This window comes from Pseudocercospora fijiensis (assembly GCF_000340215.1).
Source record: "Pseudocercospora fijiensis CIRAD86 unplaced genomic scaffold MYCFIscaffold_1, whole genome shotgun sequence".
Lineage (NCBI taxonomy): Eukaryota > Fungi > Ascomycota > Dothideomycetes > Mycosphaerellales > Mycosphaerellaceae > Pseudocercospora > Pseudocercospora fijiensis.
Window position 1 is genome coordinate 6,494,332 of NW_006921532.1, and position 17,589 is coordinate 6,511,920.

The 17,589-nt window shown below is 50.3% G+C and overlaps 6 protein-coding genes across 6 annotated transcripts; 4 read left to right on the forward strand and 2 right to left on the reverse strand.

The window, feature by feature from the left end:
• Positions 1 to 87: 87 nt before the first annotated feature.
• MYCFIDRAFT_64083 (uncharacterized protein) lies at positions 88 to 1,742 on the forward strand (the record flags this gene model as incomplete). Its single annotated transcript, XM_007922087.1, has 2 exons — positions 88 to 252; positions 336 to 1,742. The coding sequence occupies 2 exons, from the start codon at positions 88 to 90 to the stop codon at positions 1,740 to 1,742; spliced, it is 1,572 nt and encodes a 523-aa protein (XP_007920278.1).
• Positions 1,743 to 3,675: 1,933 nt separating this feature from the next.
• Positions 3,676 to 5,479, forward strand: MYCFIDRAFT_201613 (uncharacterized protein; the record flags this gene model as incomplete). The annotated part of the gene is made up of 2 exons (XM_007923405.1): positions 3,676 to 3,706; positions 4,051 to 5,479. The coding sequence occupies 2 exons, from the start codon at positions 3,676 to 3,678 to the stop codon at positions 5,229 to 5,231; spliced, it is 1,212 nt and encodes a 403-aa protein (XP_007921596.1). The 3' UTR covers positions 5,232 to 5,479.
• Positions 5,480 to 8,846: 3,367 nt separating this feature from the next.
• Positions 8,847 to 11,070, reverse strand: MYCFIDRAFT_149251 (uncharacterized protein). Its single transcript, XM_007923406.1, has 2 exons — positions 9,889 to 11,070; positions 8,847 to 9,816 (listed from the first exon to the last, which is right to left on the reverse strand). The coding sequence occupies exons 1-2, from the start codon at positions 10,988 to 10,990 to the stop codon at positions 9,056 to 9,058; spliced, it is 1,863 nt and encodes a 620-aa protein (XP_007921597.1). The 5' UTR covers positions 10,991 to 11,070; the 3' UTR covers positions 8,847 to 9,055.
• A 1,359-nt stretch (positions 11,071 to 12,429) lies between these two features.
• MYCFIDRAFT_57969 (uncharacterized protein) lies at positions 12,430 to 13,314 on the reverse strand. Its single transcript, XM_007922017.1, has 2 exons — positions 13,119 to 13,314; positions 12,430 to 13,069 (listed from the first exon to the last, which is right to left on the reverse strand). The coding sequence occupies exons 1-2, from the start codon at positions 13,143 to 13,145 to the stop codon at positions 12,632 to 12,634; spliced, it is 465 nt and encodes a 154-aa protein (XP_007920208.1). The 5' UTR covers positions 13,146 to 13,314; the 3' UTR covers positions 12,430 to 12,631.
• Positions 13,315 to 13,734: 420 nt separating this feature from the next.
• Positions 13,735 to 15,855, forward strand: MYCFIDRAFT_181313 (uncharacterized protein). The gene is made up of 2 exons (XM_007923407.1): positions 13,735 to 14,760; positions 14,975 to 15,855. Exons 1-2 carry the CDS (start codon positions 13,904 to 13,906, stop codon positions 15,006 to 15,008), a joined length of 891 nt encoding a protein of 296 aa, XP_007921598.1. The 5' UTR covers positions 13,735 to 13,903; the 3' UTR covers positions 15,009 to 15,855.
• Positions 15,856 to 16,437: 582 nt separating this feature from the next.
• MYCFIDRAFT_209866 (uncharacterized protein) lies at positions 16,438 to 17,546 on the forward strand. Its single transcript, XM_007923408.1, has one exon. The coding sequence runs from the start codon at positions 16,588 to 16,590 to the stop codon at positions 17,284 to 17,286; it is 699 nt and encodes a 232-aa protein (XP_007921599.1). The 5' UTR covers positions 16,438 to 16,587; the 3' UTR covers positions 17,287 to 17,546.
• Positions 17,547 to 17,589: the final 43 nt, after the last annotated feature.

The window sequence follows — 17,589 nt, forward strand, 5'->3', positions numbered from 1 at the left end:
TCCAGATCCTCCGGACCAGATTCATAGTAACTCCCAGCAGATACGAGCGCCAGGAGATTCTCCTTCCAACCTTCGACCGACGAAGCCATGGACGTGCCGACCACCAAAAGCCTCGCTGACATTTATCCCGAAGATGCGTTGGACAATGCCAAAGCAAGATGGAACAATCTGCTGAAGAGCTTCAAGGACACATATGGGAAGAGTGTGGACTTCGTCGCAAGAAGTCCGGGCAGAGTCAACATCATTGGAGAGGTACGGCCAAGGTCCGAGCAAAGCTTTAGAGCGATTTCTGCTGTGTAGGAAGTCGCAGGCCAAAATGCTGATCTATTTGGCAGCATATCGACTACTCCTTATACGAAGTACTGCCCATGGCCGTGACGGCGGACGTCTTGCTCGCTGTAGCTGTCCATAAGAAAGAGTCTGGACCAAGCACAATACGGCTCACAAATGTGCATCCTCAAAAGTTCGAAGCTGCCGAGTTTGATATACCGGATACTGGAGATGTGCATATAGACGCTGCGACGCTAAACTGGACCAATTACTTCAAGTCGGGCCTGGTTGGAGCGACCGAGCTTTTAAGAAAGAAGCAGAAAGAGTTTAAGTCGAGCGTAGGAATGGATATACTCGCTGATGGCAATGTACCATCCGGAGGTGGGTTGTCAAGCAGTGCTGCTTTCACATGTGCCAGTGCTTTGGCAGTCATGAAGGCAAATGGTGTGGACGACGTGAACAAGAAGGAGCTTGTCGAGCTGGCCATTGTCTCAGAACGGTTTGCTGGTGTCAACTCCGGTGGCATGGACCAGTCTGCGTCGGTCTTTCCAGTGCAAGGCTCAGCCCTCTTTGTCTCATTTGTACCGGAGCTGACTGCGAAGAACGTCGCATTCCCGGAGCTCAAGTCGCCGTTGACCTTCGTGATAGCTCAGTCCTTCGTAGCTGCAGACAAAGCAGTCACTGGACCAGTCTGCTACAACCTGAGAGTGGTAGAGGTTACACTTGCTGCACTAGTGTTGTCCAAGATCTTCCGTCTTTCTGGCCTGCCTTCGGATTCTGGGCCATTGGGAGTAAGCTTGCGAGGATTCCATGATACATACTACCAGGAGAAAGAGGGTATACAGAACAACCACAAGACCTCCAAGGTAGATTTCCAGGCACAGCTTCAGAACCTGATAGAAAAGGTAGACCAGTACTTGCCTCAGGAGGAAGGTTATACTCGACAGCAGATTTCTGAGATCATTGGCATGAGTGTACCAGAGATGGAGCAGAAGTATATGTCCAAGTTCGCCGTCCGAGCAGACAAGTTCAAACTCCGGCAGAGGGCAATGCATGTCTTCAGTGAGGCTCGCAGAGTACTGCAATTCATGGACCTCTTGGACTCCCCACCTCCTCAGACCGAGAAGGAGAACACCGAGCTTCTCAAGTCTTTAGGCGAGCTCTTGAATGATACCCAAGACTCCTGTCGCGAGATCTACGAGAACAGCTGCCCCGAGATCGATGAGCTGTGTCAACTTGCGAGATCGGCTGGCGCGTACGGAAGCCGTCTGACTGGCGCCGGCTGGGGCGGCTGTACTGTGCATCTTGTTCCTGGCGATAAAGTCGAGCAGGTGAAGCAGAAGTGGATCAACAACTATTACAAGAAGAAGTTTCCGGACATTACGGAGGAGAAGCTGAAAGAAGCCATTGTCGTGAGCAAGCCTGGCAGCGGAAGCTCCGTTTTCTTGGTTGATGGCCGAGATTCGTTATGAGGTGATGTTGATGTTACGAATTATGATCGGCGGCTCTGTGGATGTGATGTGATGCATTTGTCGGCGTACGAAAGCTCGTAAAAAAATTGCATAGCGGAGGCGTATCTGCACGGAACAGAAAATTATTAGCATGAGAACGTGGTGCTGCTCGTCTTTCCACTTCTCTCGAACAGTTTGGCCACAGGTAAGTCACGGTGCTTTGGAGACTGGTCAGATCGTAGTGGAGGAGACTACTAAACACGAGAAACCGCGAGGCAGTTGTAGTGAGCCCACACACTGACAGCGTAGGCCACTTTTCCCAGGACCATCACAACGTCGATTCGACCTCTGCATCGTGACGCTCGTTCCCTCGCGCCCAGCTTTCTTTACAGCTCAAGTCCCGGATCATCTCAGCAAACAAGCCAAACCTCGAGCAGGGAGGTAAGCGTTGTAACCAGGCAGTGAGTAGGCCGTGAGCCGGCGAAGGCGAGGGAGAACCATGTTGGGTGAAGATATGCCTTTAGAAGAAACGGGCAAGTGCATGAAACTGCTAAAGAGGACCACAAGCACCTGCGAACAAGCAGCATCTGCAGGCTGTGGAGGAGCGTGATGGGCGAGGGGGGTATAATAGCAAAGGGGCAGCAAAAACCAGAAGCTCTGGCTATGCTGTACTGCATCGTCTGAATGGCCATGCGTTGTACATTTGAGAATATTGCGTGGCAGAGGTTGGAGCTCGCTTTCAGCAGCAGCGACAGTGACAGTTTTGCATACTACAACACAACGCAAACTCAGAACACCAGAACAACGCAACGGCTACTACCAAAAAAACGGCATCATCAGACCCATTGAGCAACGAGAATTTGCGAGAGACATCACAGCGTATTATTCGAGCACTTCACTAGGATTGGGACCGTATAGTACTGGACGTCACAGATCAAAAGCCCGAACGCTTGAAGCAACAGCTCAGTCTCGCGCAGGAGGACTATGAGAAGCTGGAGGAGGATAAGAAGTGGATGTGGCATCGCCGTGGATTAGTGGCTAAGGCGGCGAAGAAAGTGGTGGAGGAATGAAAGGAGAAGCAAAGGCCATAGAAGGACAAAAACCAGGCTATGCGGGAGGAGCATGGTAGGACTCTCTGCGACAATAAGGTAGCTCAGACCTGTCAGCAACTCTGCAGCACTAGCATGAGATCTCGACGAATCGGTATGAGTATGTGAGAAAAAGAGGAGTCCTTCAAATGTCTTGTCCTCCACAATGGGAAATGAGCAGCCTGCTTCTTTGTCAAAGCTATCTCCTGAGATGATACTGCAGTCTAGCTACTGTACTATTCATACATATGTGTTCGGAGATTAGAACCGATGAAATGGGAGGCGGCTTTGCTCTACATTTCCAGGGCCCTCTGGAAAATTCGTCACTAAGCTCATACCAAAGTCCACAAGTCAGCTGTAACAGCGTCAGATTTGTCATCTCTTCCGGATTTTGTATGACGTGCAAAGTACTTGTCAAACATGCCAAGCGATATGGCAATGCAAATGCCACACGCCAGGGCTATCGCTCTTCGGCCGGACGACAAGATATCCGTTGGGCTTGAGGGAAACGGTGTCTCATCGCTGAGGATTGGAGGGTCGAACAGGATTGACACCGTCGTACAGTAGGCCCGACGCTTTCGTTGACGATGTACACGTATTGACCATGAATGTGCATGGGATGGGCGAATGGGACGCTGCTTTCGGGCGGAGATGCCTAGACACTTCCCAGAAACGGAGACGGTAGCCAATGTGTACATCGTGCCTCTCCAGCGGTCAGCACGCTCCTCGCCGGCCACTCGTCCGAGTTGTCCAGTAGGTGTGAGGCTGCAAAGCCGGTCTAGGATTCACATAGCTTGTGTCCGTAGCAGATGGAAAGAGGGGAACATCGTATCGCCTTTGGACGCGGACCCGGTGTGGTGACTTCAATGTACTATTTGACGTCACGAGGCAAGCCCTGTAAGGCGTATATATTGATGATGTCTTGGGTGTTGGGAATGGGAAGAGAGCGAGAGCGAGAGGCAGAACAAGCGTGGTGCACATGAAAGCTTGGCAGACGCGTTGACGTCAGTTCACCCTCTCACCTCGCGTCTCAACAAATTTGAAGCTTCATGTCTCTCCGATAGAGACACGGCCTCATTATGGCCTCCAGGTCTGGAAGCCGATATATCGAAGATGAGCCACATCAGCAGCGAGGCCTGGTCGCCGCCGTCAAAGTGCGTCGCAGTCTCATTTTGTGAAATGTCGCTGACATCTCTAGGCCGCCCTATTCCGCCCTATCGCTCCCTTCGTCTCCCGCACAGCTCTCCGCGCATACCTAACGACTTTCCTGGTGTTTTCGACGATATTCGTGCTCCTCGGATGCGCAATCACAGCCTACATACTCTTCTACTGGTCGTATATCCCACGCATCGGCTTCGAGCGAACCATCCACCTCCAATTCGATAATGTCTACAAACATGCCACTGCCAAGAGAGCAGAACACCCTTATCCCTATGGAAGCGTGAATCTAGCTCCAGATCTGGTCGGCTTGCAAGGATACGATGTGGTTGTGGATCTGGTTATGCCGCGCACGCCAGAGAATCAAGATGCAGGCAACTTCATGCTGGAGGTCACAATGTATGCACAGGACGAAAGAGCTATCAACACGCCAGTCGGCATGAGCCCACTTGATGCCGCAAGACTTGGCCTCTCGCCCGCATCGACCACTCCGGATGCCAGCTCAATCTTGGCCATTTCGCGACGGCATGCTATCTTGCCATACCGCTCGTGGATGGTCGAACTGCTACATACCTTTTCAAGCCTGCCTTGGTACTTCTTCACTCTGCGTGACGAGACACACAAGCTCAGCATACCAGTTTTCGACAAAGTGGCTTTTGCAAAAGGCCGGCAGAACCTTCCTGCAACGCTGCAGCTTGAGATTCAGTGCACTCATACCCTACACGTCTACAATGCTGTCGTACGCTTCCGCGCACGATTCACCGGTCTACGCTGGATCATGTACAATCATCGTATCATTTCAGCCTTCGTCTTCATTACCTCATTCTGGATTACCGAGCTAATCTTCTTCGGTCTCGCATGGGCTTTGCTCTCGTTCTACTTTTCTTCCTCGCCAAAGCCGATCAAAGAGGAGCTGCGAGCCGGCAGGGACTCTGCAGGTGCCATCAAACAAGAAGCCGACGAGGACATGGAACCAGTCTTGTCTGATACCGAACGTCAATTCCCAACGCTGAAGGGCCAGGAGCCGTTGCGGTACAGTCGAAGCTCAACGTCTCGAATCAAGCAGGAATCAGATGTGGAGCCCGCGATACCTCTTGTCACGCCCGCAGCTGAGGCAGATGACGAGGACGAAGAAGACGTTGACTTTTTCGATTCTGGCATTGGCACGTCTTTGGAATCGTCAAATCCCAGTCGGCGAGACAGCATACGAAGACGGCGAGGGAGGTTGAGCGGTCGAGCCGATGAAGATCAGAAAGCGTATTAGGAAGCACGGCACTACATCTTCGAAGCGGAGCCAGCACAAGACAGCAAGGCTGAGCACATTGGCACCCCAGACAAAGAGCGTCATTTCTGGAAGTTCATTGATTCGCTGGCGCATGAGACGGACAGCGAGAGCGAGGCGGTATGATGCCCTTATGACTTCCACAGACGTGTGTACTATCCCAGTGACATATAGACCTAAGGACCCCCCGGGCGTGAGCCTAAAGCGTCCAAATGATTCATGAGTCGACGACATCTTTGACCTTCCGTGTGAAACGGGCTCTGGCAGCGACCTTGCCCGTACTTCAATAACCATGGCCTTTCTGCTCGAACCTTTCCTTCGCTTGAAGCGACCCGTTTGCTGCGCAGTGTTGAGCGCACGACTTCATCCAGGCCTCGAGTTCACCGCAAAGCTCTCGGCTTTCAGGCTTGAGGCGGCCAAAGTCGCCATTCTTCCTATGCTCTGAGTCCAGGCGACCAATGCGTCTGACATAAGAAAGTTTCATTCGACTATCCAGCTCGACTTGATTTCGAACCCTATTAGTATCTCTGCAGATCTGGATCGGAGTTTCGCTTTGTGCCTCCCGACAAAGGCAATCTGATAAATTGGACCTGTTGGAATCAGGCGTAAGAGATCTGGTTACACCAGTGGTGATTTTTGAAGTGGATTAGGTCAGTACGTCTACCCGGAGTAACTATACCCTCTTTACTTCCTCTGCAACTTGTATTGTAGCTAATTTAAGCTAGTCGGCGCACGCGCAAGGACAAGCCTAACCCGGTAGACGAGTCCTTACGCCTAAGGAATTACGATGTAGTCTGTTATTAGATAATATATTCTGTATATTAAAACCCTTATAGGCGTACAGACCTAATCTGCTTTAAAAACTACTACTACTACTATATATAGGTAAATAGATATATCTATAAATACTTTCTAGATTCTAGTACGATCCTAGCCTAATCCTAGTAACTAGTTTTAAACCGAAGATAGAGTACTATACTACTATACTACTATAGTATCGAATTAATCTTAACTGCCTATAGCTTCTATCCCTATCGCTAACGAGTTAGCGACGAAGCTATAGATATAGAGTAAGAGATTACTATATCGCGTTCTAGTAAAGTAAAGTATACTTATTCTCTAGAAGTTCTACTAATATTACTCCTTACTCGTACTATACTACTATTATTTGAGAATATCGCCCTCCTTACGGTATTAAGTACTATAGCTTAAGCTACGAACCTTAGTACTAATAAAGTAGAAGTAAGGTATCTACCTACCTGTATCCTTCTTTATAATATAGCCCTTCTTAATAATATTATATAACTAGTATAAAGACGACAAAGATTGCCTAGGATAGTATATATTAACTACCTAAGAAGAATTTATTATTTACCTTATCGGTATCTCTCTTTCTCTCTCTCTCTCTCTCTCTCTCTCTCTCTCTCTTTTAATATCTAGGAAGTAGAAGCGATATATAAACGTCGGAAGCTAAATCGCATATCTATATATAAACTCGTATTCTTTATCGCTAAGTGCTTACCGACGTCCTATCTCTATCTATCTAATCTACTAGAAGAAAATACTATTAATAGCTAAGATTTCGATATCGTTATATTTACGAGCTAATAGATAGTACCTATAGCTTTCTTCTAGCTATGTTACGGCAGCTACAAGCTAGCCTATAAGGCATACCTTCCGTAGGCGTACGAGGTGTACATACCTTCCGATAGGGACCTAGAGAGATAGATAATACATTAACCTAGCCGACTACCTTGTTCCTTCGTAACAATTAGTAGCACTACTAGGTTAAGAACCTTTCGATTCGTTAAGCGTACCGAATACGCGAGACGAACGATATATAAAAAACAGCCCTCCGAATATACAAAAAACAGCCCTCCGAATAGAAGAACTTCTGTATAAAAATAATAACAACAACGAGAACCGCTCTCTCTACGTACGCTACGACGCATACCGGAATAAGCAGCCTACGGTATACTATCGAGAAAGACGCCTAAATAGCTCTTACTATACGCGACTATCTCTAAGCCGGATAATAGTAGGAATAGCGGAATAGCTATAAGAACAAGATATATACTATCCGGCGCTACTTAAGGCGCTACAATAGCGACGTATAGTACTACAATAGAGACCGAGGCTATAATAGCGAGACTAGCTACTATAGATCGAGTAGGTCGAAGAGTTAGATAAGTACTAGGTATATAAACTCGAGTAGCTATACTAGCTAGACGACCTTAACGACCCGTATAAGCCTAGCCGGCGGTATAAGCCTAAGCAGCTATATAGGCCTAAGTAGCCTAACGAGCCGTACGAGAACGAGCCGGACTAGTAGTATAAACCTAGGTAGGGGTACGAGCTCGACGAACTATAGGCTAAAGAGCCGTACGAGCCTAACGAGCTTAACGACCCGTACGAGCCTAGCCGGCGGTATAAGCCTAAGTAGCTATATAGGCCTAAGCAGCCTAGCGAATCTAAGCGGTCCGATACGTACGCGACTAAAGAGCTATACGAGAACGAGCCGGATTAGTAGTATAAACCTAAGTAGGAGTACGAGCTTAACGAGCCGTATAAGCCCGATAAAGAGTAGTACGAGCTTAACGAGCCGTACGAGCCTAACGAGCTAGATATACTTAAGAACGCGACTAGCGAGCGCGCGACGACTAGATAGCCTAACGGGCTTAAAGAGCCTAGTAAGCCTAAAGAGCCTAGATAGCCTAGCAGGCTTAAAGAGTAGTACAAGCCTAAAGGGCCTAGCGAGCCTAACGAGTACTACGAGCCTAATAAACAATATAACGAGCTTAACGAGCCGTACGGGCCTAACGAGCTTAACGAACTATACGAGCCTAACGGGCTTTAAGAGTAGTACGAGCTTAACGAGCCGTACGAGCCTAACGAGCCGTACGAGCCTAACGAGCCGTACGAGCCGTACGAGCCTAAGCAGCGATACTAGCCTAAAGGATACGATACGACTAAGCCTAAGAGGATAGACAAGCCTTTTCTACGTACGAGGAAGACCCTCTATTATATACGCTAGAATAGCCGTTAGCGCTAGAATAGCCGTTAGCGCCTAAATAGCTATTACCGCCCGAATAGCCGTTAGCGCTATAACGGATAGCGCTTCCGTTACTAAATAACGACTTCCGAGACTACGGATATCGCCGTAGTAGTATAGCCGCGACGACTCGTACGGAGACAACGTATAGAGACAATAAGGACATAGCGATACAATGCTTATATAAGCGACCTAGTATGTCGCCTTTGTTCTATTTAGACGGGAGTGTTATTACGGCAGCTATAAGCTAGCCTATAAGGCATACCTTCCGTAGGCGTACGAGGTATATATACCTTCCGATAGGGACCTAGAGAGATAGATAATATATTAACCTAGCCGACTACCTTGTTCCTTCGTAATAAGCTATACTTTACCTATTAAGTAGATCGGGTCCGTATATCTCCCGAGGATAGTAATTTTCTATTTACTTCCCCTAAGAACTATATTATAGCTGCTTAAGCTAGTCGGCGTACGAGTAAGGACTAGCTTAACTCGGTAGACGAGTTCTTAGGCCTAGCTATGTAGCCTGTTATTAGATATCCTATATATCAAAACCCTTGTAGACGCACGGACCTAGTCCACTTTAAAAAACAGCGCTATACATAGCCTTGTCCGGACATGGTAGTAATGATATCCTTGCAACCAATTGGCTCGTAATGCCATTCGACAACATTTTTGTCAACAATCATCACCAAGAGTCTTGACTCCATGTGCTTACCTCCTAAATGTCTCATCCGGTGCGATGTCCACCTCTTCAGAGCGGGCCACCAGTCCCTGTCCTCAATCTCGTCTTCAGCCGTCTTACCACACCTCCGTCACCTCTCGCGATGCCATCTCTGACCTGCTTTCTCTTAGCCGCTCTCCTCTGCTCGATTTCGCCTTGACTAATGCCAGCAAAGCCACCTCTTCGTCTGAAGCAGACCTCCATGAGCGCATTGCAGTCGAGCATGCTTCTAGGTATCGTCTGTACGACCTGAAAGATCTCCATCGGATCACTGACTTTCAAAATCTGAGATTCTGCAGCTTTGAAGATGGCAAGAGCTACTCGGAAAATGGTTTTGGAGCCTTCGAAGAAGAGGCAATCCCAAACTCGAAGGACACTTTCGATGGGTAGGGTGCCGACGAAGAGCGACATGAACCATGCTGTCGTTGCAAGAGAAATGGTGGGTAGTCTCAGGCCACCTATGCCACCTGCGACGTTGGCGGCGGCGGCGATGCCGTGAGCACTGCTGTCCTTTTTGTCATCGAGCTTATTCCAAATAGATGGTAGAGTGTCGCGAATGAAAGACATTAGGACGCTGATGTCGATATTCGCGCCTTCAAGCGCTACGCCGTGGGTACCTGGAAGGTGGATCGATGTGACCAGGTTGAGAAGGATCAAGGTCTTGGCTTCATTCTCATCGAGAAAGAGCAGTAGAAGGCCAGCGATGAAGTTGAGAGATTGGCAATAGCCAATGTGCGGGTTCTGGACCGCAAAGCATTGGAGCACTCGGCGAAGCTTCTGAATGATGGGAACTTCGGGTTCCTTGGTCTTGCGGTTGCGCTTCTTCTTGCTGTCAGGTGAGCTGTCGGCGGTCTCTTCCGCACCCTCACCTCCACCAGCTCCAGCTTGTGCATCATTCATCGTTGCCGGATCTGGCTTGAAGCGCACGTTGTCAGGAAATGTTCTATGGAGATCGCGCTCGATATGCTCGCGATCGTTGTCGGTGAGTTCTCCGTCTTCGACTCTTACGAGGAGATCTTCGTACAAAGTCGGGTGCTTGGCGTACAAGCGTGGTCCGCCAGCATACCAAAACCATGCAGCTCCACGAAACTCAGGCGGTATGCCTTTCCTCACATAGCGCTTAGCTTTTTCGCTCTTCGTCGGGAACCTCACAGCGCCTTCGATTGACAGCCCATACTGCTTCATCCATGCGTACCACTTCTTTCTTCGCCTCTCGATATGCTCACTGTAGCCTCTATCCCACGTATCGTACTGCTCGAGTGAAATATGATGTGATTCCTTCTTAAAGCCATAGCGATCTCGTGGTACATCGGCTGCGGGTGCTGAAGGCACTGCAGGTCGTGCATCGGCGAGCTTTCCAGTAACTATGTGCACAGACGTGAGTGACTTTGCATCCTTGGCCGGTGGTGGAGGACCGCGCGATGGAGATGGACTTAGACCTCTCTGTTGAGTCCTTGGCGCGCCGAGAATGAGGACACTAGCACTCTGTGAACGGCGATGCGCAGCATTCGGCCTCTTCGGAGGAGACATGCCATGTTTCGGCATGCTTGAAGGTCGTTCCAGTTGTAACGAGCGTCTAGCTCTGTCGTCCAGACTGTTCTTCGCAGTCTCATCTGTAGAATGTATGCTTCGCACCTCCATACTAGGGCGGGCGCTACTGTCAAATCCATCTTCATACATGCCCAACACATCATCCACGCTCATATCAATGTCCGTTAATCTGCCACCATCATCATAATCTTCCCGGCCTATCTTAACATATTCGCTATTGGAGGAGACGCTAGTATGCGTGGTCTGAGTCGTAAGCACGCTACTTGCATGTCCATAACTTGAATGACTCGTCAATGCACTCCGAAATGAGTCCCGCATTTCCCCGTTCGGCACATTGGTTCTGCGAAACGGCGAGCCGAAATCTGGAGTAAGAGTGCCGTTGACGTCTGCAAATTTGTTGGACTTGCCAGACATGCGTTGCCTGAGATTCCTGATCCCATCGCCAACGCTCTTGCTATGCCTCAAGCCCCTGCTCTTTTTGATCGGTGAGCCGGTATCAGCGGATTGTGGATACAGTGGGCTTGAGGGCGGTCGTGGTCCAGTATAACTGGCTGTCGTTGCAGCGCGTTGAGGCGATTTCCCAGCATATTGTAATATGGGTTGCTGAGTCTCCAACAATCCCACTGCATTCTTAGGTCGTCTTGGCTCGCGTCCAGCAAAGGCGTGTTCTGAGCTCGCAGTAAAGTCGTTGACGATTGGCGAAGGTAGTATCGGGCTAGGATTAAAGCCTCTGATGTTCTCCCTCTCTTTCTCCTGGGCCGGAGTGAATATGGGCTTGAGAATGCTACGCTTCTGACTCTGCATTCGATTCGCAGCCGAGCTCTTCCTCAACGGCAGATGCGGTTGGGGTGCAGGCAGATCTCTCGGCGTTTCTACTCGGCTGGCATATTGAGGATGTCCAGTCGGGAGCGGATTGTCCATAGCCTCCTTGATGGCCTCGGCGACTGAGAGCGTATGTTCTGGCTGCCATGGTGCTGCTATATGCTCAGTATTCGACATGGCGATATCCTCGACTCCACTCCGCCCACCGCCGACAAACGGTTCCGGTAGCACCACGACCGACCGTCTGTCAATCTCCGAAGGCCGCAAGCGCGCCTGTATGTAGCACACAGCGCTCTTGGGGCTTGAGCTATTGTCTGTCGTGCAACGTGAAACAGACGCGCGAAAGCAGCGCGATGTCAGATGCACACTGCTTCAACCAGGACTTCCACATTCTGCTGTCACCGATTGCTTGTTTCTGCCACGTTCCCAACTCTCCGACGTCTCTTCGCGCATGCGTCTTCCTCTTGCCTTGCCTTGGTATGTGCCAACAACAACTTCTCCAAGTCTGGTCTGGTACAAGTCTGGTCTGGTAATCTCCTGCTCCCTCAAATCCTGGCAAGGTTGCTTCGTCCAGACCGGCCTCCCGATACGGTCCCGATACGGCGAGAGCAAAGCCAGCAATATAACTTCTATACAACAAGATGTATTCTCCGCCTCGGAGGAGCGTCCTGCAGTAGCAACAACATAAACCTTTCTTGCTTCATGCACGCTGCCCAGCTCGTTGTTTGAGCTGCTGTGGCCGAGTCATGATCCTTTGACTGGAAGTGGTATGGTGCTCTGTCCGGGATGTGCTTCCGGCCGATTGGAAGGCGACCGGGGAAGCATAACTTTAAATTGCGTCGGCCAAGTTCGGGGCCACATGAGGTATATACGAGAAGAAGACATATAGCAGTCGACATATAAGGAGAATAGATAGAATGGAAAGTCGAGATCAATGGATTAGGGGGCGGCGGATAGTGCGCCGGCCTCCACGACGTTACGTGGCCTGGCATCATCTGGAACCCTGGTCAATCTCGCTCGGAGAGATCACTCGAAATCAGGCTGTTGTTTGTGGCATCGTATGTGCAGCACTGGTAATACCGCAGAAACAATTGGCAAATGTTCTATCCTTCCGAACTCCTCTCGCTATGCCTGGATGTCTGCCGAATGAGCGCATGTCCTTGTAACCACAGATACCCCGTGCTCTCGATCTTGCTCTGCTCTCCAGGATTTCCGACGACAGCGCAGGGACCTCTACTTTCCACCTGCATATTTCTGCACCCAGTCCTTTGCGTTCTTCTCATAGCTCTTGTAGTCGTTCTTGAACTGGTCTGCGATACCAGTCTCAACCGCATCATCTGGCTGGGGAGCCTCCAGCACCTTTCTAACAAGCATGAGCACCTCCTTGATCTTGTTCGGCGGCTTCCACTCCTCAGCCTTCAGCATGCCCAAGCACATGGCTCCACGCTCATCGTTGGTGACGTTCGGATGGTAGATCTTGGTACGGAAGGAGACGACTGGTGGCTTGAATGGGTACTCCTTGGGAAGTGTAACCTGGATGTGGAACTTGCCGCCAGCATAGATTGATTCTGGTGGGCCTTCCATGTGTGCATCCCACAGGTTCATGTCATCGTCTTTCGCGAGCGAGATGGTGCAGCCAGTCGGCGGGCTCTGCTGGATCTCTGCGAACTCCTGGACAAGTATCAGCACTGGACCGCGCGGTAGTGTCTTGTTTGCTCACCTTCATAATCCTCTTGTTGCCTGCCATCTCGGATGATTGCTAAACTTCCTGATGATGGAAGGGACGGCAGCGTGTTATGTGAAATGTCGACGAGGCTGAAGTGAGCTGGCTAAGGACTGCAGGAAGTGAGGTCAAGGAAAGGTCTCGTGCTTGCCTGAATGCTTGGTCTCTAAGACACCGTCCTCGCATGTGATGGAGGCGGATGGCACCGATGGAAGCAGCTTGAAGCAGCTTGATGAAAGTCCTTGGTGCCTGACTCAACCCAGTGTTTGGGCCTGCAGCAAACGCGGCTCCACTTCGTTCATCATCAGCCCGCTTCGTGCAGTGCCCCTCCTTCGCCCTGATTACGAGGCTATCTATGCATGCCCACTTCTGCATACTTCATCACACTCCAGCTGCTGCGGTCGATACAGCGACGGGACTTGGCTGCACACTCTGTTTGTTTGCTTTGTGTTTGGGCACCAAGCCAGAATGCCGCTCACGTGCTGTCACTTGCGTTGCCTTGCCTACTCGGCAGCATATGCAGGGCTACCCAGACGCCGCAAGCGCGGGGCGCCAACGAGCACACTATATAGTGAGCGCCTCCCTCGTGCTCCTCTTCCGCCTGGCACCGCTGCAGACAATTCCTCAGGTCCGCGTAGACTTCGCCACGAAGCTCTTCGCGTTACTTCCAAAGCACCGCGCGCCGATCCCTATAACACCTCAACATTCGCTCTTTTTCGCCACCTCGAACCCCGAACTCCATCACTCGTTTGGGAAGAGTCGTGCTTCGGTCCGCCGTCACCATGTTCAAGCGGTCTTTCATCTCGAAGGACCGCGCGGGCAAGGCGCGTAAGATCTCGAAGCGCTCTTTCAACGACGACGCTAAGCAGAGAATGCGCGAGGCACTGAACGCGAAGAGTCCCGAGACATCGCCTTCGATAGGCACTATGTCTTCACCCAAGCTCAACTCAGCAATCGTCACGATCGCAGTTGGCAAGGACCAGCGCCTCTTTGCCGCGCACGAAGACGTGCTCTCCCACTCGCCCTGCTTTGTCGAGGCCTGTAGGGAGCAATTCTTCGAACCTGGCCAGAAGCGAATCGCACTCCCAGACGAGGAGCCAGAGATCTTCTCCGCCGTTCTCGAATTCCTCTACAAGGGCGACTACTACCCGCGCTTGATGCATGACAGAAAGCGCAACACGTGCGCGCTCGAGGACGGTTCGGGAGATCTGTCAACCATCCCAACGTCCATGTCTCCCCGCTTGGACACTCCCGACTCAAAGAAACCTGGCGGCATCAACGAGTTCGCCTCAATCTATCATCACGGTGTGGGTGACTACATCCTTCGGGATACAGTCATCTACTGCACTGCGTTGAAGCTGGGTCTCCCAGATCTGCAGCGTCTTGCTCTTCGCAAGCAGGGCCTGCAAACTGGCATTGACGTGGCAACTATTCTGCGCAGTGCACGATTTGCCTACGACAACACACCGGCCAGCGACTCGCGTCTCCGCGCTCACTACCTCGCTCTCATCATCCGCAGCCGCAAGACCTTCAAGCGCAGCGGCACAATGCAAATGGAGATGGAGAAGGGCGGCACGCAAATGTTCTTTGACTTGTTCGTCGCCATGTGCAATCACATTGATGACGTCGTGGACATGGGGCAAGTCTCTCCCTTTCATTCTGCATATCGCTAACAGTTAATTTCTCATTGCTTCTCGTAGTAATCGGCATTCATGCCCATCACGTTTCGTAAGGGCACGGACATCATCACAGAAAGGAGTAGAAGTCGTTGATACTGTCATCACTCTCGATGATTTCATTGCTCGGGCAGGAAGACCATCGACAAGCTAACTTATATCCTTCTTGTGCTACAGCAACGCCCAGCGTACTCCCGATATCACCAAGTGAATCTGCGCATGACACAAGAACGGACACAGTCGATGCAGAAACCCCCGAGGCAAAACATGATCAAGACTGTCTTTTCACCGAAACACAAACTCAACTCCTGCCGTACGCCAAACAACACCACATAGAAGATCGCGTGTTGGCCTGTTCGCACATCTCGGGACTATTTCCGCTCTTCAAGGAATGGCGTTAGGAACTTGATTTCTCTCGACTCTCCGAGCAGCAGGCAACGGCTCTACACCTCTCAAACGGCGCAGATGAACGGCTTCGCTTCTCCTTGGGATCTGGATATCATTTTTTGCTAACATTTGACCTTCTTTTGAACTGAGCTGTTATTTTACCTGACTTTGCATCAGGCCCGCTTTACTTCGAATTGATGTTGGCGGCCTGTAAGCGAGTCTTGCGTTCTGCGATTTGCTTTTTTTGCTCTGATTCCTGCGTGAGGAGATTTCTAAGAAGGAACAACACTCTTTTGCGTGTCGTGCGAAAGGAAAGATTTCTTTTGTCGGTTTTTTGGTTGCTATCTTTGGTTTGAGTGCTTGGACATTCATCAAGGCTGGGAACAGAAAACCGCCTTCGTTGACATCTTCTATCTGTCTTTTGTGCTTCTATTTTACTTCTTCAAGAAAGAATGTCAGTTCCGTCGCAAGTCTGCTTGCGGACTTGACGGCGAAGCCAGCGTACCACAGCCTTAGTCCTGCCTGCAGGATGAAGAGCTGAGTCGTTGGGACAAAAACTATTTACAGTTTGGCATGACGCTGGTTTGGGGTCTTGTTGGAGGGGACTGTTGGACGGTATGATACTTTAGGTAGTGTGTAGGTATTGTGGGAATGAAGAGACGTCTGCCGCCAAGTCTTCATTTTCATTTCCATTTGTTGATTCTTGTCTTTTCACATTAAGCAAGCTCTTCTGCCTCAACAGTAAGATTTATCTTCACGTTGATTCGACCAGTTTACTGGTTGAGACCACTTGACGTGAGGCCCTCGATCAGCAACAGAGCACTTATTCACTCGGAACGGTATATGCACCCTGAGTATATGCACCCTGGGATTTTGCACAAATTACATGGCTCATTGTAAAAACGCGCTTCGCTCATGTGCTCATTTCTACATAAGCAATCGATTCGTCTCAGGGACATCGAAGACGCACACGGTCAGAGAAAGACTGAAAGAGTGATCACAAGAGTTGTGAAGCGAAACCAGAACGACCGCCAAGATTTCACACGGCTATGCCCGCCGGTCATTGATTGGCTCTCGGTGCCACGCCCGCGCTTGCCAGCCACCTCCAACCTCGCGACGCCCAACACCACCAGGCATTTGACTTCACAGAAATTGATTCGACCAGCCACTTCCACAGGATTGAATGTTCCCAGCATCAATATCATGAAGATGGCGGCCTGCTCGTCTTCGTATGCACGATCTGATCCTAACCGGTTCGCGCAACGTTTACACCATCCGCCTTGACCGTTGTCACGATCTACAGAAGCATACTGAGAATTGAAGACCTGTCGAACTCTCTCATCTGACCTGGACAGAAGTCGTACAATTTCATAACCACCGAGAGCCTGCTTTGAAGGCTTACGATGCATTTCGCCTCCTCATACGCCTTGATCGCGACCGCATACTGGACAATCAGCGCAAGAGCATTACCATACGCAAATCACGCGCCTACATACTCCGTCGTTGACGTTGGCGGCCCATCAAGTACAGACGACGCGTCTACGATATACGAGACTGTCCAAATATCGCAATCGGCGTATACAGTCACGCAACCGGCTCCAGCTGCGACTGTGACGACAATACCAGAAGGACCGATCGTACCACATGTCGAGCCAAGCACTCATGTCTACCCGATGACAACGACGATGGAGCTATCTATGACGATTCCAGTCGCTGCGCCAACACCAACAAGCGCTTCAACCAGCTCATCAACATCCACAAGCGCCTCCAGCTGCACAAGTACGAGCACAACGCCAGTGACGGTACCATTCGTAACACCGTCGCCAGTCGCATACACAGCGCCAGCTTCGACATGGAGCAGCAGCAGCTCTTCTGTGCTCGCACCATCAGGTACATCAAGCTATACTAGCTTGTCAACGTACGCTCCATCGTACGCCCCGCAAGCTTCAGGAGGATTCGCGAAGCCAAGTGGATGGGCTGCTCCATGGAACTCCACGAATGGGTATGTGCCGCAAGGATATGCCTCTCCGTCTGGAGTAATGCCTTTTCGATATGCGCCTCGAGCCACTCCCTCCCCGCCTACAATCGCGTACGTTTCGTAGGGAATGATGCAAATTCAGGGATCTGGTTTTAAAGATTGAACGAATTTGAGATGTGATGAATTGAGCTTTGAGAGCGAGAAATGCATAGCGAACAGGGATCAGAACATGTACGGAATGTCTGCATATGGGCAGGCTGCATAGGGTTGGCGCACAAGACCACTCTGCTGGTGCAGCATCAATGAGGGTCATAATGTATCAATAGAGAGAATCGCAATGCTACATAGAGACAGTCAAAAGGAAACAGGATCTAATACATGACGAGCTTTTCTCACTGCTTCTTGCGCGTGTGAAATGTTGGTGCCT